At 29.2% G+C, this 23187-nt stretch overlaps 2 protein-coding genes across 2 annotated transcripts; one reads left to right on the forward strand and one right to left on the reverse strand.

Annotated features, from left to right (window-relative positions):
• Nucleotides 1-5093: 5093 nt before the first annotated feature.
• LOC107003019 (probable glucan 1,3-beta-glucosidase A) lies at nucleotides 5094-9648 on the forward strand. Its single transcript, XM_015201262.2, has 10 exons — nucleotides 5094-5437; nucleotides 5535-5650; nucleotides 5878-5997; nucleotides 6833-7018; nucleotides 7615-7770; nucleotides 7868-8037; nucleotides 8121-8276; nucleotides 8453-8805; nucleotides 8878-9063; nucleotides 9285-9648. The coding sequence occupies exons 1-10, from the start codon at nucleotides 5362-5364 to the stop codon at nucleotides 9359-9361; spliced, it is 1596 nt and encodes a 531-aa protein (XP_015056748.1). The 5' UTR covers nucleotides 5094-5361; the 3' UTR covers nucleotides 9362-9648.
• Nucleotides 9649-12071: 2423 nt separating this feature from the next.
• LOC107004229 (protein MIZU-KUSSEI 1-like) lies at nucleotides 12072-13031 on the reverse strand. Its single transcript, XM_015202464.2, has one exon. The coding sequence runs from the start codon at nucleotides 13008-13010 to the stop codon at nucleotides 12294-12296; it is 717 nt and encodes a 238-aa protein (XP_015057950.1). The 5' UTR covers nucleotides 13011-13031; the 3' UTR covers nucleotides 12072-12293.
• Between the last annotated feature and the right edge of the window lie 10156 nt (nucleotides 13032-23187).

The raw sequence follows: 23187 nt of genomic DNA on the forward strand, positions 1-23187 counted from the left end.
AAAAAACAAATCACTTTAATAGATGCCTTGATTTTAAAAAAGATAGAACAAAAAAAAGTGCAGAAATCGCTGTCAACACAGCGATTTTCCAAAAAAAATAAATTTTACCCACTAAAATTGCTATCTATATAGCGATTTTCAAAAAAAGAAAATTTTTATAAAAACGCTGCTGTTGCAGCGGTTTTAATTTTTTTTAAAAAAAGAATTCGCCAAAAACACTGTCAATTTCTTTTTAAAAAAAGAAAAAAATTATGGACAAAATCGCTGATAGATCAGCTATTTTGAAAAGAAATCATTGGGTCAATAGCAATTTTACTTTTTTTGTTAGAAAAAAATTAATATATCCATTTAAAATTTTTGACAATTTTTTTGGCCTTAAAATTTCGAACTCAACTTTACTCAAAGTGAACAATGTCACATCATATTACGAGTATCATTAGTACGTACTAAACCTCCACTTCCTCCCCACTAATCTATAGTTTCTGTCGTGCCTTAATTTAATTTAAAACCAGACAACTATATATTGTAAATTTGTTTAATTATTTACCTTATAGATAATAAACTAATTGAATCTAAAAGTAAACTAAAATGATTTAACTCTGTACGTGTGGACAAAATTATAGCACCAATTCCTATTGATTTGGAGAAGGATCGATTATTATATAATTGAAGGACCACACATTAATTACTTAATTAAAAATTTGGTGTATATATTATTATTATTATTATTAAATTAGACATTAAGAGGAATATTAGGAGTTTAATTTAAAGCTTATTTCAAAGATTTTGTATCTCTATATCTTAGTCAGTAATTAGACCGTGGACTGTGGACTAATCATACTTTTTGGTTTGGATTATATTACCAAATTAATAGACTTGCAATTTAGAATATGAGATGAAGAATCCTTTCACAAGTAATAATAATTAGGAAAATAATTGCTGGTTATTTTAAAAAAAAATAAATAAATGAATGAATAAACCAAAATAATAGTCAATCTTTTAATTAATAATTATGATAATTGAACTTTGATAAAAAAAAAATTGGAGTTTATAATCTTTCAAATTATTTATCTCTTTGATTTGATAATTGTTCAATTAATATCACAAGGTGTACCAAACGGTCCTTAATTGTTGCAAATGTGCAAGAGTATATTTCATATAGCTAAAACTTTGGGTAGTAAGACTAGGTTTAACTGTTAAGATATTATCTATTCGATATAATTTAAGGATATCATGATTTTTTTTTTCAATTTTATTGAATATAAACAACATTCAACTGTTAACTTATTCTTTTATAATCTCATCCTTCACGATCATTTAACTTTTCCTTTCCTTTTTGAGATTTTTAATAAAAACAAGCATTCACAAATCATAGTGACTTAGATTCGTTACAAATATTATCTATGAGATCGATAATTATAATCTCTTATTTAAGTTTAAGACTTAATAATATATAGTTTTAACATGCATTATCATCTTCTTACCAAAATAATAGTTTTAGGGAATAATTTAAGATTTAAGCCAAACTCGTGATACATGAAAATTTACATCCATACATTTAGCGACTTGTTATGATTTTTCAATTTTATAATTCATTCACTGACTTAAAATTCTAAAATTGCCTTGCGATAAAGGGAAAATACCTCATTTTTTTTGTCTCTTGTGTGCCTAGCTGGTTACAGAACAAGATTAATTAACTAGTTATTAATAGGTGTTTAACAACAAAAATTGACTAACTAAACTAGTTACTACTATTAATTAGGGGTTTAGTAAACCTTCTTAATTAATATTAAACAAAACCAAACAACGTACGAGATGTGTCCCTTAATGGACCTCACATTGAACTATTAATGAATATTTTAAATAAAAACAATAACAATTTGAAGATTAAAAAAAATAAAACAAGCTTAACTGGCAAAACTTTGAATGTATCAAAATTAATCATAGTTTAAGAGATTTGATGCCAATTAAATCTTGATAATTAAAGGATGATTATTCCCCAAGACTTTCTTACGTTAAGTAATTACGTACTATCATTAAGAATTTTAATTATTGTTCTTCTAAAGAGACTTCCAAAATGTCTCTAGCAAATGATACTAAATAGTACAAATTAATTTTTTTTACAAATTAATTTTTAAAAACTAATTAAATTTATAAATTTTAAATTTTGATTTCGCCTCTATCCACCCAGTCTCTAACCTAATAAAATCGAAAATAATTAATCTGAGGTGATTTCTCTAAAATTAATAGTTAAAGAGAATAAGAGTGTCACTTCTAATTATTGGCCCCTACTCTAATTGAACCACTTGGATGTTTATATGTCCTTTTACTTATAAATGTATGTTATGACAAAAATTTAAATGTATTTACATCCTTTATTTTAATTAGCATAACTCTCTATTTCAATCGAGAGTCAATTAGAAATAACCTTTCTAACTTGTAAATAGAGATAGATTATCATATATTCAATCCTTGCTATGTTCTATTTATAAAATTATTTTAGATATCTCGTTGTAATGTTAGTTAACATAAATGTTTGATTTTTATTATTTTGCAATTTTAGAATTACCCGTAATCGTTATAATTTTTGTCACAATTTCTACAATTTGAGTAAACAGTATGTGAATAACATGTATATCATACACGAGATGTAAACTGCATTAAACAAGTTCTATAAGACCGGACTCAAAAGACATTGAAGAGGCTGGAGGACCGATCCCAATTTATATACGTGGATGACCATCCAACAAACCAATTGAGCTGAGTCATCCGAAGGACATATGAATGTTTAATTGTCTCAATAGAAATTGAAGAAAAATGATTAAATGCATGCATGCATAAGAAAACTATCTAACTATACAATTAGTGATTGATAGTTTGTGTTTAGTTTTATATCGTGGTGGATTCACAATTTTCATTTAGGGATTCGATAAAAAAAAGAGAGTAGTGGTTTGAATTCCTAAACTATCAACCTAACCTCTAATTTTATATTCAGGAGGTTCAAAATCAATATGTAAACATAAAAATTCTTTAAAATGCCTTAAATATACAACGTGATTTTTTGCCGAGGAGGTTCGGGTCTAGGTCCGCCCCTGGCTTGATATGTACAAGTGTGTCTCCCACTTGTCTCCAATTTGCAGTATAAGAATTTTAATCAAACATTAATAATTCTAAATAGAATTTAGAAATGAGCTTTCAAGTAATTTTCTCAGTATTAAATGAGCTATTAGATCAATTTTTTTCTACTTGCTTTAACATTTTTGTTTGATGATCTCATGATCACAATGCATTTGTCTTCTTACTAGATTTTTTTTATTAAGTAGGAGACATAATCATTGGTATATATATATATATATATATATATATATAGTCTCTATGTGTTCTCATTTTTGCAACATCATTAAGTTGAACATGAGTTTGAAATATTAATTTGACTTGTATAGTATGTGCATGTTGTAATCAGGGTCGGAGATCGAGATAGAAGTCTAAATATGAATTTAACGCAAACTAAGTAAATTTTACTTTTGGAATCCAATTATCATTTAAGGTCGATCGTTCAAAAATACATAACTCATTAAGCTGAAATTCTAGCTTCCGGTGAATAATTTGACAAGATGATGTCACATCAAATTTTGATTAAATAAATTTGATGAATTACTAAAATCTAAAATTTCGTGTAAAACAAAAATTTTTAATGAAAATTATCACCAATGTTTTGTCTAGAGAGTGTGAAAAAGAAAGGAGATAGGAGGTGAAATGTATCTTCATTTTTAAATTTTTTAAAATTTTGATAAATTATTATCTAGTTAATTGTCTCTGGTCTAGTTAATTATTTTTCAAACAAGTTGTCTTGGAATATTTATCAACTAGCTCACTAATGGAGATTTTTCAAATTAGTTTATAGAGAAAATAAAGCGTATGATTATTAATAATAAAATGTGATTTTTATTCTCCTCTTCTCATGACTTTACAAGATTTATCACTCAATTAGATCAACTCCTCTGGCTTATGGTAGCGTGGTATGTATTTCTCTATTCTTAATTACATGTCTTAACTTCGAATCGTGAATATAAAATTATCTTTAGTGAAGAACACCTTACACATCAGAATGAGACTTTTTGATGCGAATCTAAATTAATCAGTCCCAAAGTACATATTGAACATCGAACAAAAAAAAACCCTTTGATATTGGACTTCAATACAGATACCAGATATCGAATAAAAAAATCTTTAAAAGTGTATGAAGAAAGGAACTAATATTTGATATTGGACTAACATGACTTGGTTAGGGAGGGTATACTCAAGCCCATGCATTTGGTTACTGGACTTGGGCCCCAAACAAGTTTTTTCAGGCCCAAATAGAATCGCAAAATAACACCTTTTACCGGGCATAAAAACATGATGACATGAAATTCGTGAGTTAAAAAATAATAAAAGTCCCATATCGGTGGTTAATGAGATGGGTGGACTCCTTATAAGGCTTGGACAATCTTCCTCCCTTCGAACTAGCTTTTGGGATATGAGTTAGACCTAAGAACTAATTTCACAAAAAAATTATCGTACAATCAAATATCTGATTTTTTCCATAGTCATGATCCCTTTTCTTGAAAATTGTTACATGTAACAACATGTTATTGTACTAGAAAGGTAACAGCGCACTCTGCCATTTCTGTTGGAAAAAATGTATACAATATGTTGATGTGATTAATGTTGAGAGTTTAGTGATCAATTTATATATAGTGATCAAACTTTCAATCAATCTAACTTTTAATACATAACATAGACAAACAATTTGTAAATTACTTTGATCATCAACTATAGTTTATATAATTAAAATTATCGATTGTCAACTTGAATGTTTACATCAATTTGACATTTGATTTGGACACTCAAATGTTTGCAATCATACTTGTGTTGTTTAATTGTTATTTACTAATGAACTTAAAAAGATCAATTCTCACTTAATACGAATCTTATATGTTAGTATCTAGCAAATTTAATCGAGATGCATTCAAACTAACTCGTAGCCAAAAAAAGATTGGTTCTTTTAGTCTGCTCTGTATATTTGTTTCAGTGATTTTTATTATACTAAATAACTGTTGGTTTTGTCCTTATCTAAATACAGATTTTCTGAACCAGTTAAATCTATAATTTAAAAAAAGTTCTCTTTTTTGGTTTTGATTGAGTGAAAAGAAAGGTATTACTCAGATTCTTCTCTTCCAGTGAAAAATAATGGATTTTTAAAGGGTTTCGAGTGTTTTTTACTCATTTTTTTCTCTTCTTTCTTTGCAAGAATGCTTTTTTACTTTCTGGGGTTCAATGATTTTGCTTCTATGATGTGATTTTTTGGTTGTTTTCTCCATGGAACTACTTTTCTCCAAATGGGTCTCTGCTTTCTTGCTCTGTTGTTGGCTTATCTTCTCTGTTGGGCATTCAGGTTTGGTCTTTTTTCTTTGTTTTTGTCTTTATTCAAGATTCTTAACAATGTATTTTGTTACATTAGATAATGTGGATTTTTTTTTGGGTAATTTTAGTGGAGGGGATACATGGAAATGCAAGAGTAAGAGCTGTGAACTTGGGTGGATGGTTAGTTGTGGAGGGGTGGATAAAGCCTTCTCTTTTTGATGATATACCCAATGGAGATATGCTTGTATGTATTGGTTCTCTTTATTATGTTTTAGAATCGAGTTGATTTCTCGTATGGTCACTACACTAATAGTTATTATCTCGTAAAGTTACTTTCATTGTTTGAAGAGTCTATGACTTTCTGAGATAATAACTAGTATTCGTTAAGTGATTGTCGGAGAAATCAGCCCTTCGGAAACTTGTTGAATTATTAGTTTAGATTGAAAAGTTTTGAGCTTTTTGGCAATGCAGGATGGAACACAGGTGCAATTAAAATCTGTGACATTGCAAAAGTATATTTCTGCACAGAATGGTGGAGGAATGAATGTGTCTGTGGATAGAGATAATCCATTAGAATGGGAAACATTTAAGGTGAAATGCATTGTCAAATTGCTTTGTTGCTATCTTTTAGTCTCTCTCTAATTGGTTGATTGTATCATGTATTGTTGATATATGCTTGGATATGCTTTATTTTAAGCCGAGGGTCTATTGGCAATAGCCTCTCTATCTCTACGAGGTAGGGGTAAGGTCTACATAGACTCTACCTTCTCTAGACCGCACTTGTGGGAATACACTTTGTATGTTATTGTATACTATCCCTTTTTATGTGTTAAAGTTGTAGTTACCTAAATTTATAAGTTCTTTAATTCAGAATCAATCAAATCTATACAAGTAGGATTCTAAGCTACGTCGATCTATCAACTAAGCTAATGTGCAACAACAGGAGATTCAATCTTATAGAGTTCGATTCCCGCCCTCAAACCTATATGAGTTCCTTTGTAACTTCCAGAATTTCTTCATAGTGGCTCCGTTATGTCAGCTCTCTGGTTCATATATTTGACCTCCTATATGAATTTGTTCCTATTCAAATTTGATTCCCAATTAGTTTCGATATTGTAATGGATGGAATGTATTTGCAAGAAGCGAAATTGGTATTTTTCAACAACAATAACAATTCAGCCAATGTAATCCGAGAAGTGGAGTCTGGGGATAGTAGTCCTTTGTGGCTCAGGCAGAGACTAGATCAACAGTCCAACAGATTGTTGCTTCTAGTGAACCTCGCGTTGAAGTTCACTAAAACTCAATTACGGAACTTCATACTTTTAAAGTTCATATATGATGAAAAGAGATTCTTTTTAGTAGAGTTTAAGCTAGATATTGTTGATTTTGAGAATAGTACCTGATTAATTTGCTTATTTTTTAACAGTTGTGGAGGATTTCTGAGTCAGTATTTCAGTTTCGAACTTCTGAAGGGCAATTTCTAACATGCAGTGGTGATGGAGATAGTGTGACGGCAACAGCAGAGTCTCCCTCGGATTCAGAAACATTCTATCTCGAAAGGAACTTCAATAATAGAATTCACATCAAACTCAAAAGTGGAACTTATATACAAGTACTTGCTCATTTCCTTTACTTTTGCATTTGGCAGAAGCACTTCTTGCAACTACAGACTTCATTTGACAACACATCTTCATTTTTCTTTATTTCTCTGTCAGTCTCTATTGTGGGATACATCAAGCATATCTGATATAAGAAAATTCTATGCCTTTTTCGTGGTTTATACAATATATACATGAGCGAAGGGTCAAAAACATACCTAAAGTACCTCGGTCTTTTGAGTTTCATACCTGAATTATCATGCGTGCGAATTTCATACCTGACTATCAAAACAACACTTCAACTATCAATTGTTCCCAAAACACACTGAATGATGGTTATATTTCAGGTTGGAAAAGGGAACAATGGATTGTTGAGGTGTGTTTTAAAAAATAGTTGGTGATCGTTCAGGTAGACAACTCGCACACATGATTGTTGTTAGAGGTGTAGTCCTATGGATGGTCAAAATAATGTGATTTCAGTGTTTTTTTATTTTTCTTAAGCTAATATGTATTCTTGTGCACCAGCTTTTGTATGTTGTCGTGCTGACATTCATGTCTATCAAGAGTTCTACTAGAACTGCTGTAATAGTGTTCTACCTCATTCATTTAGGCCTCAAATGATAATGTTCTCACAGCAGACTTTCCGGGGACGCCAGGTTGGGATGATAATCCAGCCACATTTGAGATGACGTTTGTGGCGAAGTTGCAAGGGGATTACCAGCTTGCTAATGGATACGGGCATAACAAGGCAAAAGACGTTCTTAAGGTAAATTGATCACGTTTATTGCTTTTAGTTCACTTATTTATCGAATGTAAGTGAGATGCAAGTTCATTGTATTTCTTTCCGTTTTTGTATGTTGCAGAAGCATAGGAATAGTTTCATCACTGTAGATGACTTCGATTTCTTGTACAGACACGGAATAAATACTGTTAGGATTCCTGTTGGCTGGTGGATAGCTTCCGATTCAAATCCTCCAGCTCCTTTTATTGGTGGAAGCTTAGAATCTCTTGATAATGCATTCTCGTGGGCGCAGTAGGTCTTGATTTCTTCTATTTCATGCCACTCTTCTACGATTTTTCCCTTCTTTCAGTTATTTGATCTCTTTCTATTGGCAGAGCTTATAACATAAAGTGCATAATCGACCTTCACGCTGCCCCAGGTTCCCAAAATGGGATGGAACATAGTGCCAGTAGAGATGGCACAGTAAACTGGCAGACATCTCCAGAACACATCTCACAAACATTGGATGCTATAGAGTTCTTAGCTTCCAGGTTGATTTTAACGAATTCTTCACGAATCTATCAACCGTGCTTTGCCCTGAGCTTTAGTCATATATCTTGTCCACCACTGAGGCTATTCCCACCTCGCCTCATATATCTTCATATCTCTCGTAGTGTGCTCGCACATCTATCTAAGTATCCTCATCTCATTTGCATTCATAACATAGGTATGCCGTGCATCCTGCCTTGCTGGGAATCGAGCTTCTTAACGAGCCATCTGCTGCAGATGTCTCACTGGATATTCTGGTGCCTTTTTATAAACAAGGATATCAAATTGTTCGAAAATATTCTTCAACAGCTTACGTGATATTTTGCCAAAGAATCGGAAACGCAGATCCATTTGAACTTTATCAAGCTAACATAGGCTCATCAAACACAGTTGTTGATTTGCACTACTACAATCTCTTTGACAGATACTTTGATAAACTGACCTCGTCGGAGAACATTCAATTTCTATACAAAAACAGACAATCTCAAATACAGGCTTTGAATAGCGCCAACGGACCATTGGTGTTTGTTGGTAATATATCCAGTTTTCAAATGCCACATTTCGGAACTGTGATATCTTGACATGAATGTAAAACGATTTCAGGTGAATGGGTGAACGAATGGAACGTGACTAATGGCTCGTTAGCAGATTATCAGGATTTCGGAAGAGTTCAGTTAGATATATACAATGCAGCCTCTTTTGGATGGTCTTACTGGACACTAAAGTGTGAAAAAAAGCACTGGGATTTCGAGTGGAGTATTCGGAACAATTATCTTCAGCTGCAACCAGGTATAAAACTAACTTTACTTGCCTCAACGGCTCAGCCTAATCGAAAACATCTACTTCTCAATGTGTAAGTTAAGCATAGAGGCAGAGCTAGGATTTTGCGTTTATGAGTTCTAGAGATGCTACAAAACGCGGCTTGTTGGATTCTGGATAAATTATTTATACGTCTTAAATGGATTTATAAACACAAATTTAGGATTTTGAAAAGGTATGTGTGTATGCAGGTACTTCATCAAGGAATATGATATCTAGAGTTGTATTGTTGCTTGAATTGGCATGCATTTTGAGCTTTATGCATTAGAAGAACCAAAGAAGTCTTTTGAATTCTGCAGTATGAATGATGGAATGGAGAAACGACTATTCTTCGCGAGATATAGTCTACATTCACCTCCAACTATTTTTACAAATATGAAGGTCGCGATAGGATATAGTGTAAAACTCGATAAGAATGTTCATTGATTCGCCAAATATATATATAAGAAAAGATATCGTGAGTTTTTTTAACATTCAGAATCTACTTGTGGGACTATATATGTTGTTTGTATTCATTTGCCAAAAAGATGAGAAATATATTGTTCACTTTTTTAAGTTTTTCATGTGTTACATGCACCTAGACGACTTCACATTATGTATAAAAGCTACAAGTCTACAACAATTGGGATCAGTCGAGGTGTGTGCAAGTTAGTTCTGTTACATCATACATGTTTTCTAAAAATTGTTAGCAAGTATATATTTGCACTACTCAACAAATTTGTCTTAGTTTGCCACAAAGAATTTTATTAAAATATAAGAACGTAACACATGACGTGCTAGCTAAATGAGTTAGAATGTAAGATAACATACATCACGAGTTTAAATTTAGCATGTGGAGAATTAAAAGCCTGTTATTTTTAAGTAGAAAATAATAAAAAGGTGAATTCATTATCCAGAGTTTATTGTGTGCTTAATTATAAATATAAAATAACTTTTGTTAGAGTAATTTTATCATTCTAAGATAATTTTGGACAAAAGATAAGGGACCAACTTAAATATTTAAAACAAAATATATTCTAAATATTTTACCAATAGAACTATAATACAATATCTTGATCTTTTCAACTAACTTTTCCTTCTTTAATTTGTAGCCTCAATTTTATTCTCCCAATTATATACTAATATTCTTTTATTCAACTAAATAATTAGAGAAAAGATCGTACGTGTTATGTCTATTAACCAATTAATATATAATAGTATTAAAAGATTTAATTAATGGAAAGGGAAAAAGCAAATTAAACAATGAAAAAAAGAGGAAATTATTGACCAAAATGAATTGAATTTGTTTGAGCATATGCATCCCTATTCCTATATGACAAATCTAACTTTTTACTCTTTTTTTTTTCTTTAATTTTAACGACAAAAGGAATCAAAACAGCTCATAAAAATAAAAATACAAAAAACAAATCAGAGAAGCACTATCGATCCCAACATTATATTACATCTTTTCACTCTCTTATTTCTCCGAGTTAAAAAATATTTACATTATCAGATCACTTAAAATATATAAACTTCATAATTATTAATAATTAAATAAAATTAGTAATTCAAATAAAAATAATGTAAAACTATTTTCATTTCATTTTTTGTCAGATTGTCACGACCTAAGCCCAAAACGGACAATTGCATGAAATTTTTCCTTGTGCTACGCTATCATCGAGTTCAAAAAATACGTGGTGTGTATCATGTGAACTTGTGTTATAATCTATAAAATTCTTCCGTTTACTCTTGCTTTTTGATTTAGGATTCGTCTAATTAAAATGTCGCTTGTACCCCTTATTCAAAAGCTTATGAACCTACAAATCTGTCATTTTTCTCTTGAACAGCCTTGTATAACTACACGAAAAAGATACTTAGTGATAATATTCTTTTCTTTATATTGCCTCAAAAATATTTAACGGCAGTTCGACTAATGTTATTGTTCCGAATCGCTAAATCCTTTACCAATATTTATATAAAATATTACTATTGATTATAAACACACTTATAATTATTACTACGCTAAATATTTTATTTATTGTATTGTGTCATAAATGACACATTATCCATGCATATGAGATGTATTAATTCTCCAAGATTAGTTAAATTAATTGTTTCAAATATTCAGCCATCCAAACATTGATCTTTATTCTTCATTTTGTTCTCATAACATGTCTATATTCTTTTTTGTTTATCATATATAATTTCTACTATTGGAACTATATATAAGTTAATTAGCTATCACTAATTAATAATATTTATGATCTGTAGATATGAAAAGGATCTTAGGATAATTTGGTAGTTGATCATATTTTTGCCATGTCAAATATGTACCAATTAATTGCAGCATGATCAGATTTTATTCTTTTATGATAATCACAAATTAATGACATCTTGGATATATAAAAATTAAAATATCAAAAAAATTTTACACTATCAGATCAACTTCATCGATCTGTGTGCTATAGTAGATTATTCATTAGAGTATTTGTTATTGTAGGTCAAGCTAACTCGATAGTCTTAAGTAATTTTTTTCATCTTATAGTTATGTTAAAATTATATAATATGTATCACTAATTTATTCAAAATAAAATTAACTATTTTATGAATAAAATAATTTAAAATTACGACTTTATATTTGCCTATTTTTTCTAAAATCCAAAATTTATCGGGACAATATGTTTGCATGCATGAACTTTACCTATTCCAATAAGAATTCAACATTTGTTTTTTTGCTTTTGGATTTAACTTGTTGTATACATTAATAACGATGTAAAAGAATTTTATTCGATCAAATATAATTTATTTTCAAATAATTAATTTCACTTATTATGAACAGTTCCATGTATATAGTTATATTACCTGTGTGAATCTTGAATTTCCACCAATTTTGAGTTAATTATGACATATATTTTATGTAACAATTAAAAAAAATTAATCACGAAGTGAAATAAATAGAAAAAATATATAAACTAAAATGGTCCTCCATTAATTACATTTTTACAAATATTCATCTTTGGTAATTGCATACACCCCATGACAAATTAAATATCCCTATAATAAGGGATATTAAAAAAAAAAGCCATGCCAAAAAACACAGCTCAAAAAACACATGGGGTGTTGCATGGCAACACCAAAGTATAAAACCTATAACCTAGGAGGAAAAAAAAATTAGCAAAAAATTGCACGTGGCTCAAGTTGATTCAGACATCATGATCGGCTTAGCTAGAACGAGAGCGGAGAAAGAAAATGCTCAATTGTTGTTGTCCCATACTTCCTTCAGGATCGATCAAGTGAAATGACTCTGAGTCTGAAGATCCATGAACCCTTTCGAATTTTCCTCTTAGGTACATTATATCATCATCGCGATTAATTTCTTTACCATGAATAGTGCCAGCACCAACAACTACACTTTCCATTTGATTCAACACTTGTACATCGGATTTTGTAGGTTTTTTCTTAACCGCGAACCCTACTTTTTTCCCATTACAATACATCGTCCATACAGGCATGGACAGAAGGGAAGAATTTTCATTATTTCCACTTCCACCCTCGTTATTGGAACTTTCAAGCGCGATTCTTAGTAACCCTCCACGCATTTCACGTGCTAGGGTTGAAGTAGAAACCGCGAGTTCAAGTAGAAGAAGCGGGGTAGAGGAATTAGGGTTTGTTTGGATACAAAAATTGACTTTTCCTTTACGATACCCAAAAATGGTACCCGTAATATTCGTTGTATTCGAGGTAAATGATGGTCTATGATAGTTGAAAGATGGCTTTTTAGTTAGGACGGGTTCTGTAGGTTCAACAAACGTACAGTAACAACTAGGGATGAGTAACTCCACTAGGGAGCGGAGGAGTCGCCACGAACGGACTTGTTTCTCACAATCAACGGTGGTGATGGTGGCGGTGGTGGCGGCGGAGGGGTATGAGGTGATCATTATTGGTAATTATATAAGAAAAAAAATAATGATCGATGGCTCAACGAATTAGTTTAGACTATGGTAGTAGTTTATATAGAGAAGTTTTGAAGGAATATTTGTTATAAAATAATTTAGACTTAAAAAATAATTTTTTTTTTAATTTTAAAAAAAAAACATAAAAGGGGGCAATGGAATCTAAGAACTGTTGTGAAGTGGATATTAATAATGTTACTTTATTATCTCTTTTTGTTGGTGAGGGTTGTAATGAAATAGTTGTTGTCTTGTTTTTGTGTAGGCTAAAATCATGCAAATGTCCAAAAACCTATAAAATTTGTCCAAAGGAATATTATCCTAATTTTTCTAGTCTTATAAGGTGAGTAATAATAGCCTTTTTATTGGAAAACATTCATACATGATGTGAAATGTTTTTTATGATGTGACTAGGATTAAACATTGTGTTACCTTAGAAATTATGTATATTATCGATGCACAAAATTTAAACATATAGTAGATAAATAATGAGTCAACTTACCTTGGAGGCATTGGTGTAGCCATATATGATAAAGAATAGTCAGTTAATAAATATTCTTTGTCAAAAAATATATTTAGTATGACAGATTAAAAAATATTTTTTATACGTTTATTAAAATATTGAATATCTTTATAGGAAGAAATTAAAGTGTATATCACATAAATAAACTTGTTTCAAAATAGAATTGACACGCAGAGATAAATAGAGTTTTAATAATTTATTGAAATGAATAAATATGAAGTTTATCGCTAGATATTCAGTCAAATAGGATCGTCCAATTCATACAGAACCTTCATGATAAGAATAAGCAGACCAAAAAGAAGTTTCCAAACATGGAAAATAGAAATTATTTTCCTCACATAAAATTTATGAATAATTGATATATTGTCTGATAATAATGAGCAACGAATATACATTTTAATTTCTTCGAAATATGATTGTGTTATATATGAATACCACAATAATAAAAAAGTCTTTCCAATTTAACAATGCCCAAAAAAATAGCATGAAATCAAGAAATATTATTTCTTTTTTTTTTCTTTTCATAGTTTTGACTTTTTTTCAAACTTTTCCATATGAAATTAATTACCTTTATAGTTGGATCGCACTTATATAAATGGTATCAATTATATTTTTATTTTTATTTTTATTATTTAGAAAGAAAAATACCGTACAGCCATAACAACCCAAATTCCCCGGACCTTTTAATGATTAAGTCCTTAAAATATAATATTATTATATTTTACAACTATTCAACTGCTACTCTACTACATATTTCTTACTATATATATTTCAGATAATATAATACGATAACATAATTAGTATAATCTCACTAAGTGGGGTTTAGAAAAAGTATAGTATATGCAGATCTTATACATAACTTTGAGGATGTAGAAAGGTTATTTTCAAAAGACTATCGACTTAAATATATCAAATTCAAATAAAATGAGAAGAACAATGAAAAAAGACATATAGTTAATAATAAAAAAGACGATGTATATATAAAATCTACAAACTATATGGCAAGAACTATAAATATATGATTAATAATTCACGAAAAGCATTCGCATGCCTAAGCCTAGGCACGACGACAAGATACCCTTTCACCCCTACTAGTCGTCTATCCTAATACGTAATCTTTAATCGTTCTTATCTAGAGTCATATCCTGAATAATATAAAAATACGTCATATTATTGATGATGTACAAGATTTAAATAAATTTTATTTATAAATAACACATCAGAGTGAACTTTTTGTCGAATATATGGGTCCTGAGTTGGTTAACCACTAGCAAATAGAAACAAAATACATTTTGTGATTAGTTTTATTTACTTTATTATTTTTTTTGGACAAAGAAGAGACTGCATGTTGTATGGGAAAGCAACAAATAAAAAGAGAAAAAAAATTGATTTCATGAGTTGCTTTATAGCCTGGCTTCTCCACTAATGTCCTTCACCTTTTTTTTTTTTTTTTCACAACTTTTATTCATAATATAAGTTGACAAGATAGGAGGATTATAATTTGGTCTTGGAAACAAAAAGGATCACTAAATTAATTGTCTCTTTAATTACTTTAAAATCATCCAAAAAAAAATTTTAAAAAAATTATGAATTAGTTTTTGACACTATGGTTGGAATGTTTAGTAAACTTCACTAGTTATCTTGTCTCATCCTGCTCCAATTGTCATCCCTGTGGATAGAGCCTTCAAAATGTTTTTAGTCTATGGAGTTAGCCCAAACATAATTTGTTATTAGAGTAGGATTCGGACAGGAATTTTCGAATACATTTAAAATTAAGGCTTATAAGTTTGATCCATACAAGTCTTTGGCTTCTGAGACTTGGTCAGGTTGGGGTCGATCTATGGGCTAAAACAATTTATTTTATGGTAACTTACAGAATTCTACTACTGTATGAGTTAATTACTTAGGTTCACAATTTGTTGTAATATATATTATAAATTTTACCAAATTTTGGTGCGTCGAGATACATATATATTGGGATACATGTCCTTAAAATTACGTGTAATTTGTTCTAGATACACTCTATCCGTGTGGATTCACATGTATCTAGGATATATAAACAAATCTCGTGCCCTCGCCCCCTCCCATATTGTTTGCCACTCTCTTATCTCGCTCGAGTATCTAGGATGCATCATACCAAATACATGTATCTCGTGTATTTAGTTCCTAGATACATGCTAGTCACATTAGAGTATTTGATAGTGTTATATTGAAACAACATCATTATTTGGCACATTTTGATTTGAAAATCTTCTCTCTTTTTTTTAAGTTATAGAATTTTAAGTTTGAAAAGAAAAAAATAAAAATAAGAGAAAAAGAAGAGCTAACCCGCCCCAGGCTAGCTCGGGGCACTTCTATGGTTGGGTTGGTTTAACGTTTCGAGGCTCTTTCAAATGAAGGGTCAATCCACCCTAGCCCATCAAATTTCTTGACCCATGAGGCTTGGGCGGGATTGGGCTGGGCTGACCCTTTTTGACAACTCTACCTACCGGTAGAGGCATGCCAAATCAACCAAAATGTCTAGGTGATTATCTATGTCACTATTTCGTCATAAATTTTTGAAGTTGAAAATTTGTAAATTGTATTTCTCAAGTTGTTATTTTTGAAATTTGAAATTCTGTTAGAACGTGCATTTTACTTGAAAGAAACTTGAAGTTTGTGAGTGAAAGTCGCTAAAATCCAAAATCTACTTTAACTTTGTTTGTGAGAAGTTGTAAATATTTGAAATTCAAATTTCATGAATAAACGGATATTGAAAGATAAATATTCAAATCTAAGGTCAAACAATAACTAAATCAGAGGTCGGGTACTGAAAATGAAAAATATGTTATGTGAGAATTAAATGTTAACCCTCCTTAGTGGATTTATTCTCCATGAATTTAAATTAATCAATTTAAATATTGAACACCTAATAGTTTATTTTCTTTTTTAAACAAAAATTAGGGGTAAGTGTATACACTTTTACGATCACCGTTTACTATTTCGATGCTAATAGTACTACTAAATTGAATATGAAAATATAGTCAAACAAAGAGGGCTTCAAGACTTCTTTCTTTTTACTACTCGCTCTAAGTATTCCACTCATTGAATCGGAAGCATCAAATGTTGAAATTGAATCTTTCGCTAACGGTCATAGCTCAGTCTATTCAACCCATTCCTAAAGTAGATGGCACTTAACAAAAGTTGATCGGGCATCACACCAGTTCTAATACGTAATCTATCGTTTAAAAAAATACATCTTTTTTTTATTGTCAATTCTTTAATTTTAATATTCCATATAAAACATTTAAAGTCATAAAATTCAAAAATAAATAACTTTTTTAAACTTAATATCCAATTAGAACAGAACAATTGAATTAAGACAGACAGAGTACTTAGCTGGTATATATTATTTAGAAATTAACAATATAGTGAAGCAGCATGATAAAAAAAAGTTATAATTTTACCTCACATCAAATTTATAATGTTAGAAATAGAGACATAGATAGAAGACAAAAGAGTTGACATATATTCAAAAGATAGGCACTAGACATAAATAAAAGGTAGCACATGTTGTGGTTCAATTTTTTTTTTCTTTTTGTGCTTTGTTCTTGGATCATGTCGGAATCCATATTTGATCTCACTCTTACAAATTTTGCTAATTATAATTGTGACATAACATGATGTGACATCTCAATGTCTGTTTTTTTGATTCATTAACCTTTCATATCCACACGCTCCTTTTTTGGTTGATAGTGTCATTTTGGATCGTGACAGATATGGTGTCGAAATTTGAGTGGATTTCAATGAAGACGTTAAGTCCATGAGGATAAATCGATGACGAATGAGGGTGAGTCAGACCGACAAGCTTCTAAAAGGTTGGGGTGCATATGATATCTTTGATGAGTTTTTCAATGAAATCGGAGAAGACAGTAAAGAGTTTTATAAGGCATAAATAAGTGTACATAGCACGAATGTACGCTTTTGGGGTCAATAAACACATACCGCATACACAAGAAATAAATTTATGAGTTATGTTGAGTCAAAGCAGATAATATATGTCATGAACTTGAATCATGAATTTAAAATAATTACAAGTATAACATTATTTTGATGAGTAAAAAGAATATGTGGTTATTTGAATGTAATATATAGTACCATGAGTTAATAAAACATATGGTTATTTGAATGTACTAGTAAAATCCTAAAAGGAAAAAGGCAAATATGCCAAGCTTCAACAGAAATATAAAAAGGATAAACTACGTAACAACACAGACATCACTATCATATATACTATATTTATCTCTAGTTTAAAATAATTATATTTACTATCATTTTTAATATTTATATCATACATTTTAAAAGATTTTATTAGATACACAAATTTCTTAAATAAGGAATTAAATAATTATCTTAAATCTAAATTCCTTGTCCTTTAATGTTGGATACACATCAGGTGTACATGTATCTGGTTAAGAATTCATGTATCTGAGTTAAGATTATACGTATCTATGGAAAAAAATTCAGATCCTTTGAATTTTGATTTTTTTTTTAAATTTTTTTATTGGATTAATGATAAGACAAATACTCCACAATCATAATTTGTTCCTAAAAAATTCGTGTGTCTCAATTACATTTCATATTTAGATACGCATAATTATATATGTGTTTAGTATGTATTCGAGATACATGCTTTTAAATATAATGTATGGAATTAATACTTGATACATCAAATTAATAAAATGAATACATATAAAAGATATATAAAATTAAAATTAGATCATATAATAGATATATGGAATTAATATTATCTCATATAAATAGATACATGAAATTAATAGTAGATACATATAACAAATACACAAAATTAATATTAGATACTTCTATGATACATGAAATTAGATACATATAACAAACACAAATTAAATTGTTTGTTGGATACATCATATGTTGATAATAGATACATCAAATTAAATGAATTTTATTATTTTAAGAGTAATAAAAGGGAACTAATCAAATTGCATGACCAAGATATACATGTTTTTGTCTTTTATAAATAATATTAACGAATTTATTATTTCAAATGGTAATAAAATAAAATAAAATAAAAATAGATACACTCCTTGATTTCCGCCTTATATTAAGAAAATTGGTTACAATCAATTAATTTAAACAAATAAAATATGTATCTCAATTTAAAAATTTGCAGATACATGTATCTCACGGATTCAAACTCATGTATCCTAAGTATAAAATATAGTAGAGATAGTAATATTTAAAACTATTGAAAATCTAAATAATTAGAATCTAAACTAATGAAATTTATGTAGTTTGCCCATATAAAAAAGAGAAACTATTTTGGGTTAGTCCAATAAAAAAAAGAGTGTTTTAGGCCCAAAAAGAGATAACAAACTTGGCAATATCTTGATATGGGTCACTCACTTGGACCTAAGCCCATTAATCCTATTAGCTAATCCGCAGTAGCTATTCTTTGCAGGGGTGGACCCAAATGTGAGTCAGAGGTTCATTTGAACCCCTTTGATAAAAAAAACACGATATATATAAAGTAAGTTTTTTGTATTTATGTGAATATATATATATATATATATATATATATTTTGAACTCTCTCAATTACAAGGAAAGCGAGATAGCATAGTGGCATGTTCCCTTGCAACTACACATGACGTCCAGGGTTTAAATCCCTTGGCTAGCGTTTTATTTTACACTTTTTTAGTTTTAAAGTTTTTTTTGGTTTCAATTCCGTTTTTTATATGTACAAAACATGCTAAAAATGTGATTTCAAATCTAAAAGAATTCAAGGGTCGCATTCCTTGAAAAAAAAATTATTGACTTATTTACACGTTTATACTTCTATTTTTCGAACCCCCTGAATGAAAAGTCACTGCTTTAGTATGCTCCTCTAGCTTAATAATCTGTAAAACATACAAAAAAAATAAATTATACTAGACAAATCTCGTCCAAAAAGCTCGACTAAGAAAACATGCAAGAGTTTTAAATATGGATCTTGCTATCTTTCATTTCTATTTTCACGAAGTACTTTTTTAAAAATAAAAAAATAAAAAACCAACAATTCAGTATTTGATGTTTACTGTATTTTAATAGAATGAGGAGCCTTTCGATAAAAAAAAAAATGTTTTTACTTCTGAATTATAATTTTTAAGCTACCCGAAAATATGTATTTCAATTCATACATATATATCATAGTACTTTTGTTATTATGGTTTACTTTTATTAATTTTGACTACTTTCGTTCTAATAAATACCAACTTGGACCGTCATAGAAACTATGATGTACTGCCAAATAAATAATTATAATTAGCAAATTGTAATGTGAACAATATGTTAAACCAAAAATAAAATAAAATAATACAGTACGAATGTTCCTTGAAAGTTCCATTTAATCTACCCTGACTTGTTAAATCACCAACTTATATTTGTTAATTGAATTAAAACTCCAAGATAAAAATATTCATCTACTTGATTTGAAAAATCGACATGAGGACCGACAAAAGGTTACGGTGTAATAAATGTCCATTCTTCTTTAATCAGAAGTCTCAAGTTTAAACCTTAAACGTAAAGTCGACAAGTCATCAAATTGAAACTTGCTGGTACAAATTTAAACTAAGTCAATTCTGAAATGACCCTTAACATGCACAATATAGTATTTTCACTTTACGTTACATCATATAAGTGCTAATTAAATTTTTCGAAAGGTACCATACAATTGAGAATTTTCATTGCACCTTAGCTTCTATTTCTTATTTATTTCCAAATGGAAATAACTAGCTTGTAATAGTTTAGAATTTAATTACAAACGTATTTGATAAAATAATATTTCTTTAAATAGATAGGTTGATGATTGTTACAAGTGAAGGATAGATGCTAGCATGGTGGCACTTGAACACCAAAGAAGGTTCGTTATGAGAGGAGAAAGACATGGGCTAAACAAGGGGTAAGTTAAAAGAATTTTACTATGGGCGCGCAACTTTTACATATATCAAACAAAAAAAAAATATATTTTTATGCTATAATAAAGTTTGCATAATTGCTCTACATAGCAAACATATATAATTGTATGATTCGTTGACCTATTTCGCTGTAATTGTATAATTCGCTGGCTATTTCGCTGCAATATTGTATAAATTTGTATTTGTATACAGTTGAATCGAAGTAAAGTGTTTGTATATTGTATAATTAAGTGTATAGGAAGAAGATATATGTTTTTGCATGTGTATATACAATTTTCTCTCGCTTTATACAAAATAAAAACACAATTTATAGACTTCTGTTCTATAAAGCGAGAGAGGCGAGCAGAGGGAGAGTGGCAAGCGAGAATGAGAGAGTGGCGACTAACAAACGTTTGCTACGGGGGACAATTAAATCAAACAGTAGTTATTCCATTTATTTTAAATTATTAGTTTGTTATTCTGTATAATTATCCCTTTCATTATTGAGGCGACTTTTACGTTAAAGCCCAAAGGGACAAATTTGTAAGGCCCATAAGGCTTGAAGTGACTTAGATCGCGATAGAATTAAAGTAAACAATACCTTGATAGTTTACATCTAGATCATAACATATAGACAGTTACATATTTACATTATTTTTAATATAATTCTTAAATATATAAATTTAATCTTTGAAAAATTCTAAATTTAATAATGTATTTTGACCCTCGTACTCCGAATTCCACCATGAAGTTGTTTGAATTTCTTGGCTTTATCTTTAATTTCGTCCATTTTTTTTAATGTGGTCCAAAAGGGGAAAATATAAAAGATGTATAAAAAATTAAAAGTGACAACAAATTAGTAGGGTTCACCATATTAAATGTAACTTTGACATCGTCAAATATTGAGATATATTTCTTTTTTATGGTCTCCCTGTTTTCATCTTCAAATATTTAAATATAAAAAAAGTTTGAAATTAATTAAGAAATTCCTCATTAAACTATTGCTTAATAATCTATGTGATTTTATAATTAAATGAAATGACATGAAAAATTTTAGTACTTTGACTCCGTTTGTAATAATTTTACCTTAATATATATATAATATACTTATCATTTTGTTCAATAAACGATAATTTTTTATTATTTAGTCATAGAAGTTGTTTGTATCTATTTATTTTTTTTATTTTTTGGGATAGTATGTAATTGCATTAATGTTACTTTATCTTTGTTTGTGATTTGATGAACATATTTCGATGAATTTAATTCTAATGTTGTGTCATCAACGTTGTCTCATTACTCAATACGTCATAATTTATTGAAATAAGTTTGAATGTATTTATTGCTTTTGGTTAGAATTATATATTACTATTATAATTTTTATTTAAATAATATTTCATGTAAAGTTCTGAACTATATATGTAATATTTCACACCTAATTATCTTTCATTTCTTGATAGATGAGAATTTCTGGAATTGCTAATATTTAATTAGTGTCTAGAATAATTTATACTCTATAGTTTTTTGTGTTTGGTAATTTTCTAATTTTAGTTATAACATTAATCTTTCAATCTTTTTGAAAGGCAAGACTTATAATGTTATAAAAGATAAAGAGGAAAAATTATGTTCAAAATTTAATTTTGGATACAATCACGCGTGCGCGTATATATATATATATATATATATATATGTATGTATGTATGTATGTATGTATATATAATACACACTTCGTACTATTATATGAAGTGTATAATAGTATATTTTCTCTAAAGTATAACATTATATAGTATTGTATATAAAATATGTTCAAAAACTATAAAAAAAAATTTAAAATTCCCAAAAAAAAGGGAAACATTATAAGGACAATATTTTGAAAATTTAGTAGATTTTGTTCATAATATATATATATATTAAATTTCAAATTTAGAATTTGAGTTTGTTTTTAAGTCGTAATTAGGTATTGAACGTGTTAATAAAAACTATATTTGTTCATTAACAAAGTAATTATTCTTTAGGACTTTTTTAAACGGTCATTGTCTAAAGTTTAATAGGAGAAAAGTCAAAGTTTCTTATCTTTTTTGCTTACACAATTATTCATAAATAAATTTAAAAAAATAGAAAACACCAGAGGAATAATAAGAAAGTAGGTGCACATAATTAATCTTCGTAGATTGTTTAATCTAACACTCTTCATATATATATAAGAAAATGACATTTCATTTAAGAAAAAAAAGGAAATATCTTTAGACTTTATAATATTTCACTATTCTAATTTATGTAACACTTTTAAATAATATATAAGGCATGCATTTTAATTGTTTTACGTTTATCTTGTTACATTTAATTATTTATACTGGGATGATAAATAGTTTAAATAAAAATAAAAAAATGATTAGATCGACTGTACTTAACCCTAACACTATTAATAAGGTGGAGGAATAAGCACTCTTTCATCCTTAACAAAGAGTCTCGGGTTCGAATTCTCTTGGATCGGAATTCTTTTGTTAGGAAATGTTTTATCCTCTCCACCCCACCCACTCCCCACCCCGCAATGTGGGGACTTACCCGCATGAATTCGGATTTAGGCCGGGTGGGAAATCCAAAAGAAGAAAACCTAAACCTGTCCAAAATTAGTTAATTAGATTTTTCTTTTTTAAAAGTTAAATTATTATTAGTCTTGATTAATATTTTAAAATA

Source organism: Solanum pennellii, chromosome 11 (assembly GCF_001406875.1).
Source record: "Solanum pennellii chromosome 11, SPENNV200".
Classification (NCBI taxonomy): domain Eukaryota; kingdom Viridiplantae; phylum Streptophyta; class Magnoliopsida; order Solanales; family Solanaceae; genus Solanum; species Solanum pennellii.